The sequence below is a fragment of the Haemaphysalis longicornis genome, unplaced genomic scaffold (assembly GCF_048455015.1).
Source record: "Haemaphysalis longicornis isolate Haplotype H1 unplaced genomic scaffold, Haemaphysalis longicornis Haplotype H1 scaffold_8, whole genome shotgun sequence".
Taxonomy (NCBI): domain Eukaryota; kingdom Metazoa; phylum Arthropoda; class Arachnida; order Ixodida; family Ixodidae; genus Haemaphysalis; species Haemaphysalis longicornis.
Genome location: NW_027526445.1, coordinates 131,514,884 through 131,531,388, shown reverse-complemented (window position 1 = coordinate 131,531,388; position 16,505 = coordinate 131,514,884). Strand labels below are relative to the sequence as shown.

Sequence of the window (16,505 nt, the reverse complement as noted above, 5' to 3'; positions counted from 1 at the left end):
GTGTCGTCACCGTGGGTCCCCCCGTACCGCAGTCTCGTCTGGATCCGCGTTCATTGCCCCAAGTGCAGATATATATATATATATATATATATATATATATATATATATATGCCGCAAAGGAAACGCAGAGTTCGACAGCTGATTTTCCTTTTCTTGAAGGAGAATTAACAGCTGCACAACATGGTATCTTGAACGGCATCTTCATTATAACCACTCACTCGTTAGCATAAACAGGTCCAAAATACTAGCAGTCGAGTTGCGTACGGTTGAGTACACGGGACGGCAGCCCTTCCAAACGGTGCTAACATCGACTGACATTATCGCGCCGACCGCGTACTCCCATCGCGCTACGGTGCATACACTCTAATGGCTGTTACGTAAACAACCCGAACGAGTTATTCAGAACTTCAGGGCGTACAACCGCCCTTCCGAACGCAATAAAAAAAAGAAGAAAACATTCGTTAGTGACCTCGAACCACCGGTGCTGGTGCGATTCATGCCCACTCCGACAGATGGCGCAGATCAAATCATTCCTCCACAAAAACGCTCGTGGCTCGCCGGTGGCCACGAGTAACACGCGGTTCACTTTCCATTCAACTCCGAGTTAATGGAGGCATGCATCGCTTGTTCGTGGCCAACGCATGCCTCGACTTCCTTACCATTGTCGGCGCGGGGGCCCGCCGTGCCCTTATTTTTGTGCCGGTCGTTCCCGCCGCCGGCGACAGATGGCGACACGAGGATCGCGTCTCGTTGCAGCGGGGCTTGCGCGGAGTGGCAGCCGCCGGATAAATGTGAACTCCCATGCTCACGTTAGTTATTATCGACAGCAAACGGCTCTACTAAGCCGCAATATTTTTAAATGAGCGAGAAAGACTAAATTTTTTAGGTATGAGCTGACGGAGGGGTGAACTGAGGAAATTCGAGTGCAAATAATGATCTCTACAAGCTCACGATAGAAACTGGTGGAAATCTTTGCGAGAGGCCTTCGGGATGATGATGATGATGATTATGATGATGAGTAGTCTTTGATGACTCTCCCTAAAAATTTGTCCGTCCGGCCGTAACGCCTGATACGATACTCTCACTGGGCGCACAAATGCAACATGAAATGTTCGATAAAAGGCAGATCTTTTTTTAAAAAAAGCCCGCGAATTCTTCAAGGCAAAATACGTAGAGGTGCATGCGCGGAAATTAGCTCCAAGAGGGAATGCTCACGCACTACCTGATAATTCCCATTCGGAAGCTGTCTGCAGGTTATTATTTTCGCTGTTTTGTTTACCACGGAAGTGGGAAGGCAAATCGGCGAAATCATGTTTAGTCATGTCGAGCGTTCGATTCCTAACCGGGGCAACTCTATTACATCACAAAAAGCGAAATGCGTTATCGTCCCGCGTGAATGGTGTTACGCGCGCTGACGGACCTCATACGACGTATAAACTCCAAACGCATTCCCTACAGGCGTAACCCCATGCACGCCAGGTGTTTTATCGGCAGGTTCAGCCCCAAATGTAAACTACGACTCAAAGTCACCATCGCGACACGCGTTTACGCCGTCTGTATTCGACGTGCACAATTATGCTGACCGGATAAAAGTTCCGCTTTTGCAAGTCGGAATAACTTTCCAATGGCAGCGATTCGAAGTCCGCCGAGTGCTTCAATTCAGGCGGAAAGAAGGCTAGCTCGCCTTGAGCTTCTTTCTATGGACAAATTTGGAGTAGGCGCTTCTAGAATAAACAGTAATCGGAGTGTGCGTAGGAATTCTCAGCGTTTCAGGAAACGTTTTAAGTCGCAAAAGTACCCCTTCCCCCCCCCCCCCCCCCCCACCATACTGTATCGGGAAAAACGAAGGTGAAAGCGTAATTTGCAACTAGATTCGGTTTTTAGAACAGTGTTCTGCAAGTGTTATGTCACAAGTTCGCGGAAGAGCTCTCCAACGCGCTTAGAGATGCCGCGACGACCCTCAGAGCAGTTTTTTAAAACACCGTGTGAAATTTCGAGTCAACACCTTTTAATGTACGGTGGCCACTGAAGCTGAGCGAACAACGGTCAACGGTGATATGGAAGGGAGAGGGAGAGAGATATAAATAAAGAGGAAGGACATAGAAACAGACGAAAGGTGACACTAAAGAAAATTGATGAGCAGGAGGATTTCCCGTGAGCAGAACCACACTGCCCGAAAGTTAAGAAGAGCAGGAAAAAAAAAAAAAAAAAACAAGAAAGGGCCCCCAGTGTTGGGGGCTAAAAGCGCCAAAAGAAGTTGAGATGCAGGAGGAGGACGATCCGAGATTCGGCCAAAGTCGGCGGCCACCGCGCTAACGAAGATTCACGGCACCCGATGCGACAGGAAAATAGAGCAGCTCTCCGCAACGCCACCGACACCACCAAAGCCGAAGTCTCTCCCCGTCGCGAGGCGAGAAAACGCAGGGACCTTACGCCATTTCCCCGGTCGCGTCAACGAAGATGCTGCTCCTGCTTTCCCTACCCCCCTCCTTTCTCTCTCTCTCTCTCTCTCTCTCTCTCTCTCTCTCTCTCTCTCTCTCTCTCTCTCTCTCTCTCTCTCTCTTTCGCTTTACCACTCCCTTCGCTTTCTCTCTCATTTTGTTTTTGCTTAGATTCCTCGGTTAGGTTTTGGCGCGCTGTCGCTGCTTCTCTGTGCCTCGAGAATCCTCCGCCCGGAGGCGGCAGCGCGCGCCTCCTAAAAAAAGAGGAGCTCCAGCAAACGACAAACACCCACACGATGAGGAAGCCTCGCTACTCACACCTACCACCCTACTCGAAAAGACATTTTAGAGTAGGGTGGTAGGTGTGAGTACCGAGTAACCTACCACCCTACTCGTTATATTTCAGTCAATCACACTTTCTGGAACGCCTTTCTTATTTCTCAACTCTGAGTGTCCCGCCAAATAATGACGAACGCGTACCCGAGGCCTTCTCGCTGCCTCGCGGGTGTTGCCAGGACAAACCTCTCCCCGTGGCAGTAGTCCGTCCCTTCGGGGCAAGAGGGGTGCTCGTCTTCTTGCGCACCCCCCACCCCGCCAACCTCGCGTCTCGCGGGTTAGCGCGCGGGCGTCGCACCATTAATCTTCATTGCGCGATGTAACACCCGCCAGCCGAGATGTTATTACCGCTCCTCGCAAGGCCCGTATGCGCGGTGGACAGCTCCGGGCAGAGGAGGAGGTACGGGGTGGGCGCAGGATCGTCGCGCGCACACACAAGCGGGAGCAGAAGAAGAAGCTAGTGGCATCAGGCTGGAGACACGGCTAACGCGAGGTGGGAAGAGGCGGCCTCCTCCTTGCCGATGTAGACCACGGTTGCGCATCGGTCTCATTACCGCTCTCTGCATTCCTCCCAGATGGCGACGCATCGACGGGGTCCCCGCTTGGGCCTAATTCGTGGTGACGTTCCGAAGCAGCCCCAGGGCGGCCCCACACCCGTGCCGGGGTCGACCAATCAAAAGATCCTCCTGGTTTTCCGTCTTTCGGCCGTTCGAGAAAACGATCGAGGCAAGGGCTGTGTTTAGCTCGAAGCTGAGACTGCGCGTCTCCTTCCGCCACCCCCCCTTCCTAATCCCAGAGACTAATAAAGTTTGTTCTCTCTCTCTCTCTCTCGTTTGACGCGAGATCACCTTCGCGAGCTCGTTCTTCTGGACAAGTTCAAAGGCACGTCGCTAGGGATTCACTTATTGACCGAAGGTTGTTTTCGTAGCGGATCCAATGCGACGCACCGGCGGTATATAAATTTTCTCGCGGGAGTCGTGGCCTCAAACAGTGGATAATCTCCGAGTGGGATTAGACCGATTGTCGGCGTATGCCACAGTTTATGTGACAATTAGGAAACCTTCTCGTCCACTCCCGTTACTTGGCCACAAACGAATTGTAGTTATCAGATTCTGTGTAGCGATACGATCGTTTGCCTGGTTACGGCCGGTTAGGTGAGCGAGAAACTAAAAAGCTGACGTCCGAGACCACACAGCGGAACGCATGATGACATAGATACGTGCGGGAGAAACAGCTAGACATAGGGGCAGTAAAAGTCCAGTCGTAAGCAATCAAGAAATAAGGTCTCCTCAGATAACAGTCGCCGACGGTCTATGTTCGAGGTAGTTGGTGAGGGCTGCTTTCTTTCCGATATAAAACGTGGACAGATCAGTACCTATTCAGGGCTAACCCTGAAGCAGCTGAAGTGCCGGCGACTGAACGAAAATTTCATACGACTACGTACTCCTTTAGTGAAGTCTGGTGATGTCTGCCGAACTAAGATACTTAGCTTGATAAATGTGACGACGATGAGCTTTGCTCAGTGGTGTGAAGGAAGCAACGGACGGTTGCATGTTAAGTTCTGTAGCCGTGGAAGTGGTGTGATCGGCTACTTTGAATTCTATAAATAGCGAAATTCGTAGCATAAAAGCAACGCCGCACAATTTGGATGTTGTTACCGGCATACGGTCAGTATACATGTCTCGTGAACGCATGCGCCATTGAAACGCGATCACGAAATACGAGCCAATAAAACACACAAATAGCGAGATTTGTTTTAACAAAAGTCAAACTGACGTGTGGCTTAATTACAAAACTCGGAAAAGTGGCTTTCAAAATATGCCACTAGCGCGCCATTATTGGACCTCCAAAAACCGTATATTTTTCGTTTTTGCGTGCTCTAATTCATATTTTCATGTTCGTATTTCATTTGCCCGTTACTGTACATCGAAGTTAGCTCATGTCATGCCAGTGCGGAGACACCCCGTTTGTTCTCCCCCCCTGGAATATCAAGGCACACTCGAGGCTACACAATACGAACCTCCGAAGCCCGAATCACTTTTATTGATCGGTTCAGAGCTAAAGTTACCCAGAATTTACGTTCTACCATTCTTCGAGAGAAAGACAACCTAGCCACCGATTATATAATGCGAATTGGAGTCTACCAGCTCCCACGGCCCCCTATACACCAGTGAGTGCTTTCAGATCGCATGGAAGCCAACTGTATACGCAACGAGCTGCCTCCAAAAATAAAGCAAGCTGTAACCCTCTACGCAGCAGCTCCCAATGACATGCGCTGTATCGGAATCAACGGCGCACCCGTATTGCCTGCATTCTTCGGCTACCGACTGCAGGCCCCGCTCACGACGGACTCATGCTGGAGGCTGCTGCTGCAGCTGGAAAACACAAATCACGGCGAAACGCGCGATCTATTTATGACTGCACGCTAAGCACGCTCGCCGGCGCGAGCTTCGTTATGGTGCACAGTCGGGTCACGACCGGCACACGCACCAAACGCACGAAGCGTGATTGTTGGGTGGGAAATAAGAGCAAAAGTGGGTGGCGGTGGACGTCCCTGTAACGCTACGCTACGGTCGAGAATCTTATGGTGAAATAAGCAATATATATATATATATATAAGACAGAAATAAAGTTTGGCAGTCAAGCAAACCTCGGAAAGCAGAGGGGAGGATATAGGTCATTGAAACAGATAAAGAATTTGGAAAGAATGAAAGTGGAGAAAAAAATGCCCGCCAGGTGGGATCCGAACCCATGACCTCCAGAATACCGGTCTTCTGGAGGTCGTGTGTTCGGATCCCACCTCGCGGGCATTTTTTTCCAAATTCTTTTCCAAAATCTGTTTCAATGACCTACCATATCCTCCCCTTTGCTTTCCGAGGTTTTCTTGACTGGCAAACTTTATTTCTGTCTTATTTTCAACGACCCCCTCATTTCCTATTCCGGTTCGCTATATATATATATATATATATATATATATATATATATATATATATATATATATATATATATATAAGGTTAGTAGAGACAGAGACAAACGAGAAAGACGAAGAAAATAAAAATAAGTTTACTGACGTTTCAGGCAGAGGACTCCCTAAGAAAGGGAGTCCTCTGCCTGAAACGTCAGTAAACTTATTTTTATTTTCTTCGTCTTTCTCGTTTGTCTCTGTCTCTACTAACCTTATTTTTTTCGCGCTCTGTGTGAGTTTTTATCTTTTCAGACTATATATATATATATATATATATATATATATATATATATATATATATATAGTAACAAGGTTTGGCAGTCAAGAAAGCCAGGTAAAGCAAAGGGCCATTTATTATCCTTGAAACAGATACAGATTTTTAAAAGAAAGAAAGTGGAAAAAACATGTCCGCCGAGTGGGATCCGAACCACCCCGAAGCGCAGCAAACACTTACGTTGACATAAATAACCGAGAAAGTGGAGAGGAGCACCGCCCCGCCGGTAGCGTGGTGGTCATCGCACCAGATACGTTTTCTGGAGGTCGTGGTTCGGATCCAACCCGGTGGGCATTTTTCCTCCCTCCTTCCTTTCTCTCGAAAATCTGTATCTGTTTCTAGGATAATAAATGACCCATTACATTCTCCGCTTTGCTTTCCGTGCTTTCTTGACTGCTGAGTATTGTTTTTCTGTATTAATTCAACGAGCCCCTCATTTCCCTTATTTATATGTATATATATCGGGAAACATGGTTATTGTTACCCGATTCAAAGTGAGTAAATACTTTTTTCCAGATTTCTTCAGGCTCCTCTTTATTCTCTCTCTCTCTCTCTCTCTCTCTCTCCCTCTCTCTCTCTCTCTCTCTCTCTCTCTCTCTCTCTCTCTCTCTCTCTCTCTCTCACACACACACACACACACACACACACACACATAAACACACATTCGTCTAACTAATGGCAGTCGATGCCAGGAGAAACCGGTAAATATTACATTCAAATCGGGCCAAATACACACGGAGTACAAACAGAACGGATGGAAGATACGAATCGGCAATGCAAGCAGAGAATAACTGAATGCCGGTCGAACGGACAGCAAGTTGAAATACGAGTTGAACATACGCCGGAAACGCGACCCCAGAGCGAGTTTGTAGTTGGAATAAAAACCTAAATTTTACGAATTGAATTCAAACCAAATGTGTGTGCATGTGGTTTAGAGGGGGGGGGGGGGGGGTGCGCTGTGGGCACGAATATAATATCCCGCAGTGTACAATTATTCCGCATGTCACGAAGCGGGACACAATAAATTGAATTCAAAAGTGAAAACATAAAATGTATGAGTCTACCTATCCTAAAAGCAGGTGGTAATAACAAATGAAGAGGACCAATTAACCGCATGAGACCGCAAGGACACGTCGATCAAACGACTCATTTAGTCTTTTGTTCTGTTTTTCCACGACAGCTGTAATGAGCCAAACCGAAAATTTTCGCTTGAAAAAAAACCGAACCAAAGCGACAGTTTTGAGCGAGCAAGCATTTTCTATCCGCACGCACGCAGAAAAAAAAAAAAGTAAATGTGCATACAAAGAAAACCCACCACAGCGCGAGCGTTCCAGTGTATACCCGGGCCCGGCAGGAGGTCGATTAAAAGGTTGACGAGGCCAGCAAAAATAATCACTTGTCAGGCATTCCAGGGTAGCTCACGTAAGCTTTTCGGCCTCAATTTTAAATGACGCACGCTATCTCCCTGTAATTACGTTTCGGCTTTTCTTTTTAGTCCCGTGCTGAAATGCTGACATGGCGAGCGCAAAACACGAAAATGATTTTCCGGGACGCACACACAACGAAAAACTCAATTTGACCCCCTCTGATTTTTTCTCGCTTGGAACAGGGAAAATATTGCGTGAGGTGTTTTCTTTTTTCTCTATCTTTTTTTTTACTTGTAATCGCTTTCTCTTGCGCTCGACCGCCCTATTTTTCTCGTAAATATTAGTTCCCTATTGCAGCCCAATGACCTCACAGGTACAATTTAAAAAAGAGGATCGCCAGCAGTTCTTTTACAGCAAAGAAAAAAAAGCAGGCGCTCAAAAAAAATTAGTTTTGTCGCAACGGTTTTAAGCAGCGTCCGTCTGTGCCAATCATTGCAGTACACGGAAGTGTTAGTACCTTGACTATAAGAAACTTGCCCGCAGTTGCCCGGATACTAACCCGTGACTTCACTTCACATACTCTGAAATGCGTCTTCTGCGCTTCCCTGATATGGTATCACTGTGGTTCCCAAATCAGATAAGAACCAAACGCCCTTCCTTCGGAAGGCTGTATCGACGCGTGGCACAAAACTGTCATCATTTAGCTCGTTTCGCTTAGCACACAACGTAGAAATGCGGCCCTACAAGCTGCGTGGTTCTGTAGGTGCTTCACTGCAAATTGAAAACAGCAGCATAAGTAGTAGTCAATGTGTCGAACATGCGATTACATCTGCCCAAGATGAAGCCAGCGCGCCGAACTTGGAAGACACGAACAAGCGATTGAGTGGAATTTACATTGTTGTGCATTATCTATACTGACCACAGGTGCCGTCATAAGTAATTGGAAAAAAGGATTTGTGAATATCACAAGATATTTGTCTTACTGGCTTTGTGACAACCATTAGCGGTTTACAGGAAGCTGTTTCTATTAGGGAGGACTCCTTTAAATACACACCAACGCAGCCGGGCAGCTTGCGGAAGAAGAAATTCATGTAAATTTACGAGACCGTGTTTAAATTACTTTTGACGGCACCTGTACATCGTCATCACCATCACGTTAATCATCATCATCAATATCACCCGCCGGAGAAAGGCCTCTTTCATTGGCTTTCAACTCCTTATATATCCTGCACTGTCCGCATCGTTTTTTTCTTTTTTGTCACCAAATTTCCCTACTTCGCCCCTCCATCGAGTTAACGGTCTACCCCTGCTTCGACGAGGCGCGCCGTAGTGGAGGGCTCCAGATTAATTTTGACCCCCTTCAAGGGATCTTTTAACGTGCGCCGAAATCTCGAACACGCGGGCGTTTTTCTTTTTCGCCTCCATCAGAAAAGCGGCCGCCGCGGCCGAAACCCGCGGCCTTGGGCTCAGCAGCACAACGCCTTAGCCACTGAGCCACCGCGGCGAGTTCTCCAAGAACGAGTTGAAGATTCACAGAGCTCGGTATATTTGTGCACTTCAGCCGAGCAACCGCAACCGAACGCACGCAACCGAGCAACGTTATGTATACCACACACGAAAACGAAACGCTGGGTGGCAGTAGGAACGGAAGAACAACCAAGAGGAAATGTAAGAAGCATGTAAGTGCGACCAGCGGAACTATACCTGCGTGGACGGAGACAATTATATTTCGGCCGCAGAGCGCGTGTAGACGGTGAAAGCAAGTTAAGCCAGCGAAGGTCGCTCGTGAACACACTGCGCAGCCGCACACAACGCGAGCGGATTGTATTTGCTCCTCGATGTGCCTCGCTCGTTTCAGTTGCGGGGGCATAAAAATTGGAGGGGAAAAAATGAGAAAAAAAGAAAAAGACCCGCTTAAGACACGCTCTGGGGAACGCGCTTCCGAAGAAAACAGGCACGTCGGCCCCTCTGAACGTAGAACCCGTGTCAGGATCGTCCGCACTGCAATCGACAGCGGTAAGATCATATATGAGCCTGAGTGTGTCGTTTGTGTATAAATTAGCCACCTGAAGCAACAGAAAAAAAAAAAAAAACTGTGGTTATTCCTCTGTCATGGGAATGGGTAAAACATGAAAGTGAAATGTGCAGCTAAATTTACAGTGAAATGAGCATGATTTGCGGGTCGGTGGATGTCTTGCGGGTGTGCTTGGCGAGCGGCGTCCTGCTGGCGGGTCGTTTCGGAAAAGGTGTACTGGCGTCATTTCCATGACGGATATGACGTCAGTGAAATATTGGTGTGTCCCGGCATAAAACACTTTCGTCTCAAAATATAAAACCCGAAAGTGAACAACCCTAGGTATAACGTGCTCTTAGTGCTAAAGCTTGCTTCCCCGCTAGAATACCCTGTATGCAGGGGTGCACCCTTTACAGGCCGTTAGCTTCTATGTACTGGCGTCACTTCCTTGACGGATATGACGTCATGGAAATCTATGTATCCCGGAATAAAACACTTTCGCGTTAAAAAGAAAGGAGAACACCGTGACGCGGGGCGCGAGCCGAGACAGGCTGGCGGTCCCAACTTTCGGGATGTCTAGCCATGTCGGTGTTGGTACTGTGCATGTTTGCTTTTATGAGTATGGTTTGTCCTCGTGTTCCTAATAAAGGGATGCGGGGAACTGCCGTTAAAGTACAGTCTCAGTTTGATATCATGTGTGCGGTGAGGTTTTATGGTACGGTCATGGCCCGCGGGAGTTCGGAAAATTGCGTTGCGATAATACCGCGCATTAAGTTCTTGAACATCATCGCCATCATCTTCATCACGTCATCAACTGGCAAAGCAAGTTGGGCATTTTAGCCCGGCTAACATCGCCAGACTGCATTAAAGATCGTTCTCTCTCTCTGTCTCTCTATTACCACAATTTAAACTTGTAGCCCGTATGACGGTAACAGAGTGAGCAGCACTTCGTCTACTCTGCGTTTGTTTCCTCTAAGCCGTGTACAAAATACCAATCGGGAACCCGTTACGCGACAGAGGAAGCGGTAACAAACACCTACCCTCGTGACTGTCCCTCTCAGCTCTCCACGTCAGGACGATAACGCGTTCGTATTTCCCGCGCTTCTCGTCATCGTCGACGGGTGAACAAGTTCCTAAGCCGTCGCTCACACGCACAGCGGGCTTCGTAAGAAAAGACGGGCACAGCGGCTCCATTACCCCGAAAAAGAAAGCCCCCGTGCCGTCAGCAGCAGCAGCAGCAGCCGGAAACGCGCAGCGTGACACCGTACCGTGCGCGAGCCACATCGCCGTGTGTGGCATCGGGGCCGGGCTCTTCGGTGAACGAACTTGAGGCTCTCGAGTTTCGGAGCGGCCATGTTATTTTGATAACTATGGCGGAAAAAGCGGCGCAGCTGAAGCGATTCGGCTTAATTGCCCCTCGCCGGGATCTATTCTTATCGCTCTCTACGCCCAGTGAACGCTTATTGTAAAGAGGAAGAGAACGGTAAAACAAAACACAACGATGAAACGAGAGAAGCTAGCTTTTAATATTTTCCCCGCAGCAATCGCACCGTGTATACATACACATACACATTCAGAGATACGTATACATATACGTGTTGATTGCAAATCGATTGATTGTTGGGTTTAACGTGCCGACGCAACGCAGGCGATGAGGCGCGCCGTAGTGGAGGGCTCCGGATTAATTTTGACCACCTGGGGATCTTTATCGTGCGCCGAAATCTCGAACACACGGGCGTTTTTGCTTTTCGCCTCCATCAGAAAAGCGGCCGCCGCGGCCGGGAATCGAACCCGCGACCTCGTGCTCAGCAGCGCAACGCCTTAGCCACTGAGCCACCGCGGCGGGTACATATACGTATTACATATACGTATATGAGAACTATCTTTAACGAAGTGTGGTGATGTTAGCCGGGCTAAAATGCCTAATTTGCTACGCCGGATGATGACGTGGTAAAGATGATTGGGATGATGTTGAAGAAGTTGATGCGCACAGAGGCTTTGAATTATTCACAGACATTGGCCTAGACCTGTGCGTTGCAGATGCGTGATCAGAGCTTTCGTAGCCCGTAAAGCACGTTTGGGGCATGTCCACGGACCTAAAACGTCCTTTAGTTGATTGTTCACGGACATATACACATGAACATATACATGTAAACTCTTGCGCCGAAGAAATTCCGGTGAAATCATCGTTCCCGAGATTTCCGTCGTATAATGCAAAGCATGCCCGGATCCCTAGCAGATAGATATGTGTTCGTGTGTACATGTGCACGTTACACGCCTCACACCACAAGTTTCATGACCAGGCCTTGCTCACTGATAGGAGAAGTGAAACAGTGGATCAAAACGTGGTTAAGTTAGTAAAGAGCGGAACTAGAAGCGGAATAGCTTGCCCTCATTAGGGACGTTGGCGCATGCGCAGACAGTGTAGTGCAATGACGATCCGTTGTGTGTTTTCAGGAACGAAGTCGATAACCCGACCATCTCCACTTATGTGGCATCCGGACTCGAAATGAGAGGTGGGATGAGAAGCCCAAGAGCAACAATGGGATGTTGGCCTCCTCATTAAAAATAAACAAGCGGAGCAACCGAGGGTGCTTTAGAAAAAAAAAAAACCTGAATGCTTCAAACGAGACACTTCGTTTGATTTTCAAGCCGTTTTTTTAGGGGGGAGGAGGACGCGGGGGGGGTCTAGTGCCACCCTTTGATGCAGTTAGCCTCTTGGGAAACCATCGCTCTAAAAACAGACCTTGTATAACTACTCAGAATGCGAAGCGTGTTGCTATTGCGAAATTGGACTCCATCTCGCCTCAGTATACATCATGCTACCGAGGTGACGTATTATCGGTGGCAGAGGCGTCCACTGGCTAAGTGAACAACTACATCTCAGTGTTCGATTCTCGATCACTGCGACTATTTTTGCGATCGAGTTGGGTAGGGAATACAACCTTAAGCTTCCATATGGAGGATCCTTCAACCACCGCATTTTTCTCTCTCCAAATAACCTAACTGGGTCTAATTAGTCGAAGCCCCCAAACACGGCGCACTTTACGATCCACATGCTGCCTCATCCCTACAACCCCCCTCCCCCCCCACATAAAAAAAAAATAAATCCACAATACACCTTCGTATAACGAAGTCTTTGGGATAAGAGAATGACTACGTTATAAGCGGCGTTTCGTTAAAATAAAGCATGATTTCCTTTTCATGCACTGGAGTGGGAACCATGAAAACTTCGATAAAGCGAAAGTTGGGATAAAGAGACTTCGTTATAACAGGAGTTTATTGTAGCTTTTTTTTTTCTTTTCATCGCTCAAGCGTAAGTACGCAGAAACCCCCATTCTCTGCTAGCCAGTCATTTACACAAGTTCAAATCATTGCGCCGAAAACGACAGCCCCACTCTAATCGCTTCGCTGAATGCGAAAGCGTGATAGGCTCTTTACGGGCGCGGGAAAAAAAAAAGAACGCAGTTGTAATCGGTCGGCGCGCAGAGAAGAAATACCGTAATAAACGAGACAGCGCGCGGACGCACGAGACTTCTCTCTCTCTCTCTCCACCGCTTCCGATCGTCTCGACACGTTGTTTCAGTTGTCGAAGGAAGTTCGCGCTCGGCCCACATTTCACACCCAAAACATGTCCGGGTGTAAAGCGGCGCGTCAAACCGACAACGGGAGCGAAAGAGCGAAGATCGCGCGCATTCGTCACCAAAATGACAAGAAAGAAAGGAAGAGGAGACAGTGCGGAGCCTTGCGGAGTCTCACTTGCCCTTTAAGCGTGACAAGAGACGACGGATAGCCACATCAGTTGCCCGCACTATACCACTACCGCTACAAGCTTGAGAGAGAGGGGGGGGACGCTTGTCGAGCACTTCATCGTATCCATCATCGCTCCCTGTTGTCGCTACGTCAACGTCTCCTTTCTCCTCAGGTTCACACCCCCTCACCCCGAGACGAGACCACAAGGCGGTGAAGGCCGTTCGTCAGCCTCGACGTCAAGTCGGGCCTGCCTGCCTGAGCTGAGCCGAGACGTCGTAAATTAAAGCCCGCAAGGAGGTCACGCGTACAAACGAGCAGATAAGAAGGAGGGTGACGGCCGACTGGGAGGGGAGAGAAAAGAACAACGACGCGGGTGGATTGTTCCCCTTAACTGACGCTAATCGGGGAAGTCGTGAATGTAAACAAACAAAAGATTACCGGTGAAACGCTGAGCGGAGGGAGCGAGCGAAAGCGTACGACGTGCTTTGGAGATAGTAATCGGCAGGCGGCGGCAACTTCAAAGCGAAGAACAGCGAGTTGGAATAAACTCGTAAAAAAGAAAAAAAGAAACGGGAAAAGAAATCGTTTTATTCGAATTCCCCGCTTTTATAATGAAGGACCTCTTATAACGAAGTATCGCTTATAACGAAGTCAATATCCTGTCATGGGGACTTGGATATAACGATATGCTATTACAGTTCTGCCCCGTGGAACACAAAACGTGAAGCTGCAGGAACTTTAGAGTTCGAAGCGTCAGTAGAGAGGCTTGGGCAGTGTGGGCTCGCCCCAACAGCGCTGGAAGAAAAAGCCTGATTCATTTCTCCGTTTTTTGGTGCCCCACCTAAAGACGCCACTGCTGATGTCATGTAGCGGGAAATTTGAAAGCGATGTAGAAGAGGGAAAACTCAAGAGTACTTCCTCTCAATCGCTCGCTTTTCCTTGTGATAGTGCGCAGTGAGCGATACGAGCTTCTCTCTTTCTTCCTCTCAACATCTCTTCTTTACTCTCATCCTGCGCAGCTCAATTAGCAACCACTAAGTTATACCGCGTGCAAAGCGCGTTCGCGAACATCGCTCGGCGACGCCGCAGAGGTGTGCGTATGCGAGCATTAATCTTCTACGTCGGAAAGGGCGCGAAAAAGACTAATTGAGTCGGGACCAGTAATGAATGATACCTTACATCATTCCCTAATTGTCCGTAGTAGTCGCGGACCTGTTCCGAACGTACAGGCAGAGTGTCGCATTTACCGATTTTAACAGTCGTCGCTTTTGCCGCTTGCTATGCCTTTTTCTTCTCTGTTTTTTAGGCCTGTCGTTAAGATGGGGTGCGTGGCGCGTAATAGACGCGCAAATTAACGACTTTTCACGCGTAGCGGAAATTGCCTACGAACGCCGAAGCGTTTACGCAAGAAAAGAATTAAGCAAGGCTGAATTTAACCAGTATTTAAGCTAGAGACTGGATGTTTGAGGCTGAGTTTGCTTTGATCTACGCTATTTACAGATGTCTTCATTCTGTACGGCAATTCGGAAAATCATCGCAGTTGGCTCCTCTGCAAAGCGCCCATGCCCACCTGTGTAGCTACGTGCGTGCAGGAACTGAGGGGTATTCAAACGCCCGAGCTATACTCAACTGAAAATAAATGATTAAAAGTGAAATTACGCTAGTTTTGCTGTTGTTGCTGTTGTTAAGGTAGAATATTTGTTCTAAAAACACACCTACCTCTATTTTCCTTGCATCAGAATTGGTACAGACTACCATCGCTACGGACCTTTATAACACAACACTGGTCCTGTGTTATGTACCTTCCTCGAAGAAAAACAAGCTGATAAAGAAATGCGGTGAGTTCTTGTCGATACGAACAGAATGTTTCATACCAATATATGTAAGAGGGAAATTTGGCGCCACTGACCAGGGGAGCCGCGCTTAAGCCAACATTTTGTCATGTACCGGGCACGTTCAATTGTCCTTGGCATGGCTCATGAACAGGCTGAAAAGTTGCCTCTGGCTGCCAAAAAGCAGCAATATTGCTATAAACGATTATTCAAATTTGTTTTGGTATTATAACATAGAAACTCCAGAAGGATTTGTTCGTCTGTGATTATTTGGAAGCTTCATGAAACATGAACAAGAAAAATATGTTGCCCTTTTTTTGTTGACTTTGGCTTCGAGACAAAAAGAAGCCACGTGTCTAGCCAAGCCAAGTAGGCGACGAACGTCGCTAGCTGCAATGGCGGCGCCCACAACGGCCTGCGATTGCAGCGCCAGATTTCCCTCTAGTATATGTGAGTATGAAACTCTATGGGTACGCAAAACTGACGTCGACGCACTCGTACGGAAAGGTTTCCCCAGCAAACATGCGAGATGAGAGACAGCCGGCGGCGACTCACCCGCTTCGCTGTTGTTGTCGGTACTCTGCTGAGAACTAGGTTGCTGGGGCATGGGTCCTGGCGTGCCTGCCGAACCCGTCGGGGACCGCACGTCGTCGGCTGTACCGTACGAGTTCAGCGATTGCGAAGGGGGCCGCTGCGAAGGGAGAGACAAGAATGTGCACAGCCGCGGTTAGGAATATCCGACAAGACAGCGAACGCAAGTTGAACACGGTTAGTGAACACGCGAGAAACGCAACTGAGTCGCCCAGCGTGAAAGCACCCGAGAAATATTAGTTCTCTGTTTATTAATAATTCATACAGCGAAGTTCCAGAACACTCAGTCCCCGCACCTATCACCTTGATGCCCGTTAGCGCTAGCTGCGGGTCCAATTGCGGCGGTAAACCGGCATCAGAGAGTTTAGCTTACAGTGTGTACTGTCTGTTCCATGCGTAATGTGTGTGCCAAGAACCGACTGCGCATGCGCGCGCGGACCTGTCGAGGGCTCGGCGCTCATCAGCGGAACTTCGCCACCCTACCGGAACGAATGCGCACATGCCCAGTAGAGTGCCGGTATGTACGGTACACACGCTACACACGGAGTGCTAAAGCTCTATTATACCACGTTATGTGGGAATGCGCTGATACGTGGACACGCAGTGCAACATTACAGGTGAAACAAAAGCATTGGGAGGAAGCTCCTGTCAGCTGATACCTGAACCTTCAGGGAAAACTAACACGGCTCGAGAGGAGGCAAGATCCAAAGAGTTTTGAAATGACGATGACCCGAGTAATAGCTTTGCAGTGAATGCCGGTCTTTTTTTTTTTTTTTCAGTATAGTTATTGATGACTGTGACGATACTGCCACGGGAATCCGAAACGAGGCCGGAGCCACCGTCGCTCTCCCCGCCTTGCGAAGAAGAGAGTGCATTAATCCGACAGAAGCGCCACGGAACGCCTTGCAGCCCCGTGGGTTTAGGAGCCGCC

General features: G+C 48.4%; 1 protein-coding gene across 2 annotated transcripts in view; it reads right to left on the bottom strand.

Annotated features, from left to right (window-relative positions):
* Window positions 1-16,505, bottom strand: part of LOC144148985 (homeobox protein Meis1-like) — a 383,179-nt gene that overhangs the window by 194,993 nt on the left and 171,681 nt on the right. For both annotated transcript variants that reach the window (XM_077680507.1, XM_077680508.1), the window contains exon 8: window positions 15,539-15,674. In XM_077680507.1, the coding sequence (XP_077536633.1) occupies window positions 15,539-15,674 (136 nt within the window). The remainder of the gene's footprint in view (window positions 1-15,538; window positions 15,675-16,505) is intronic.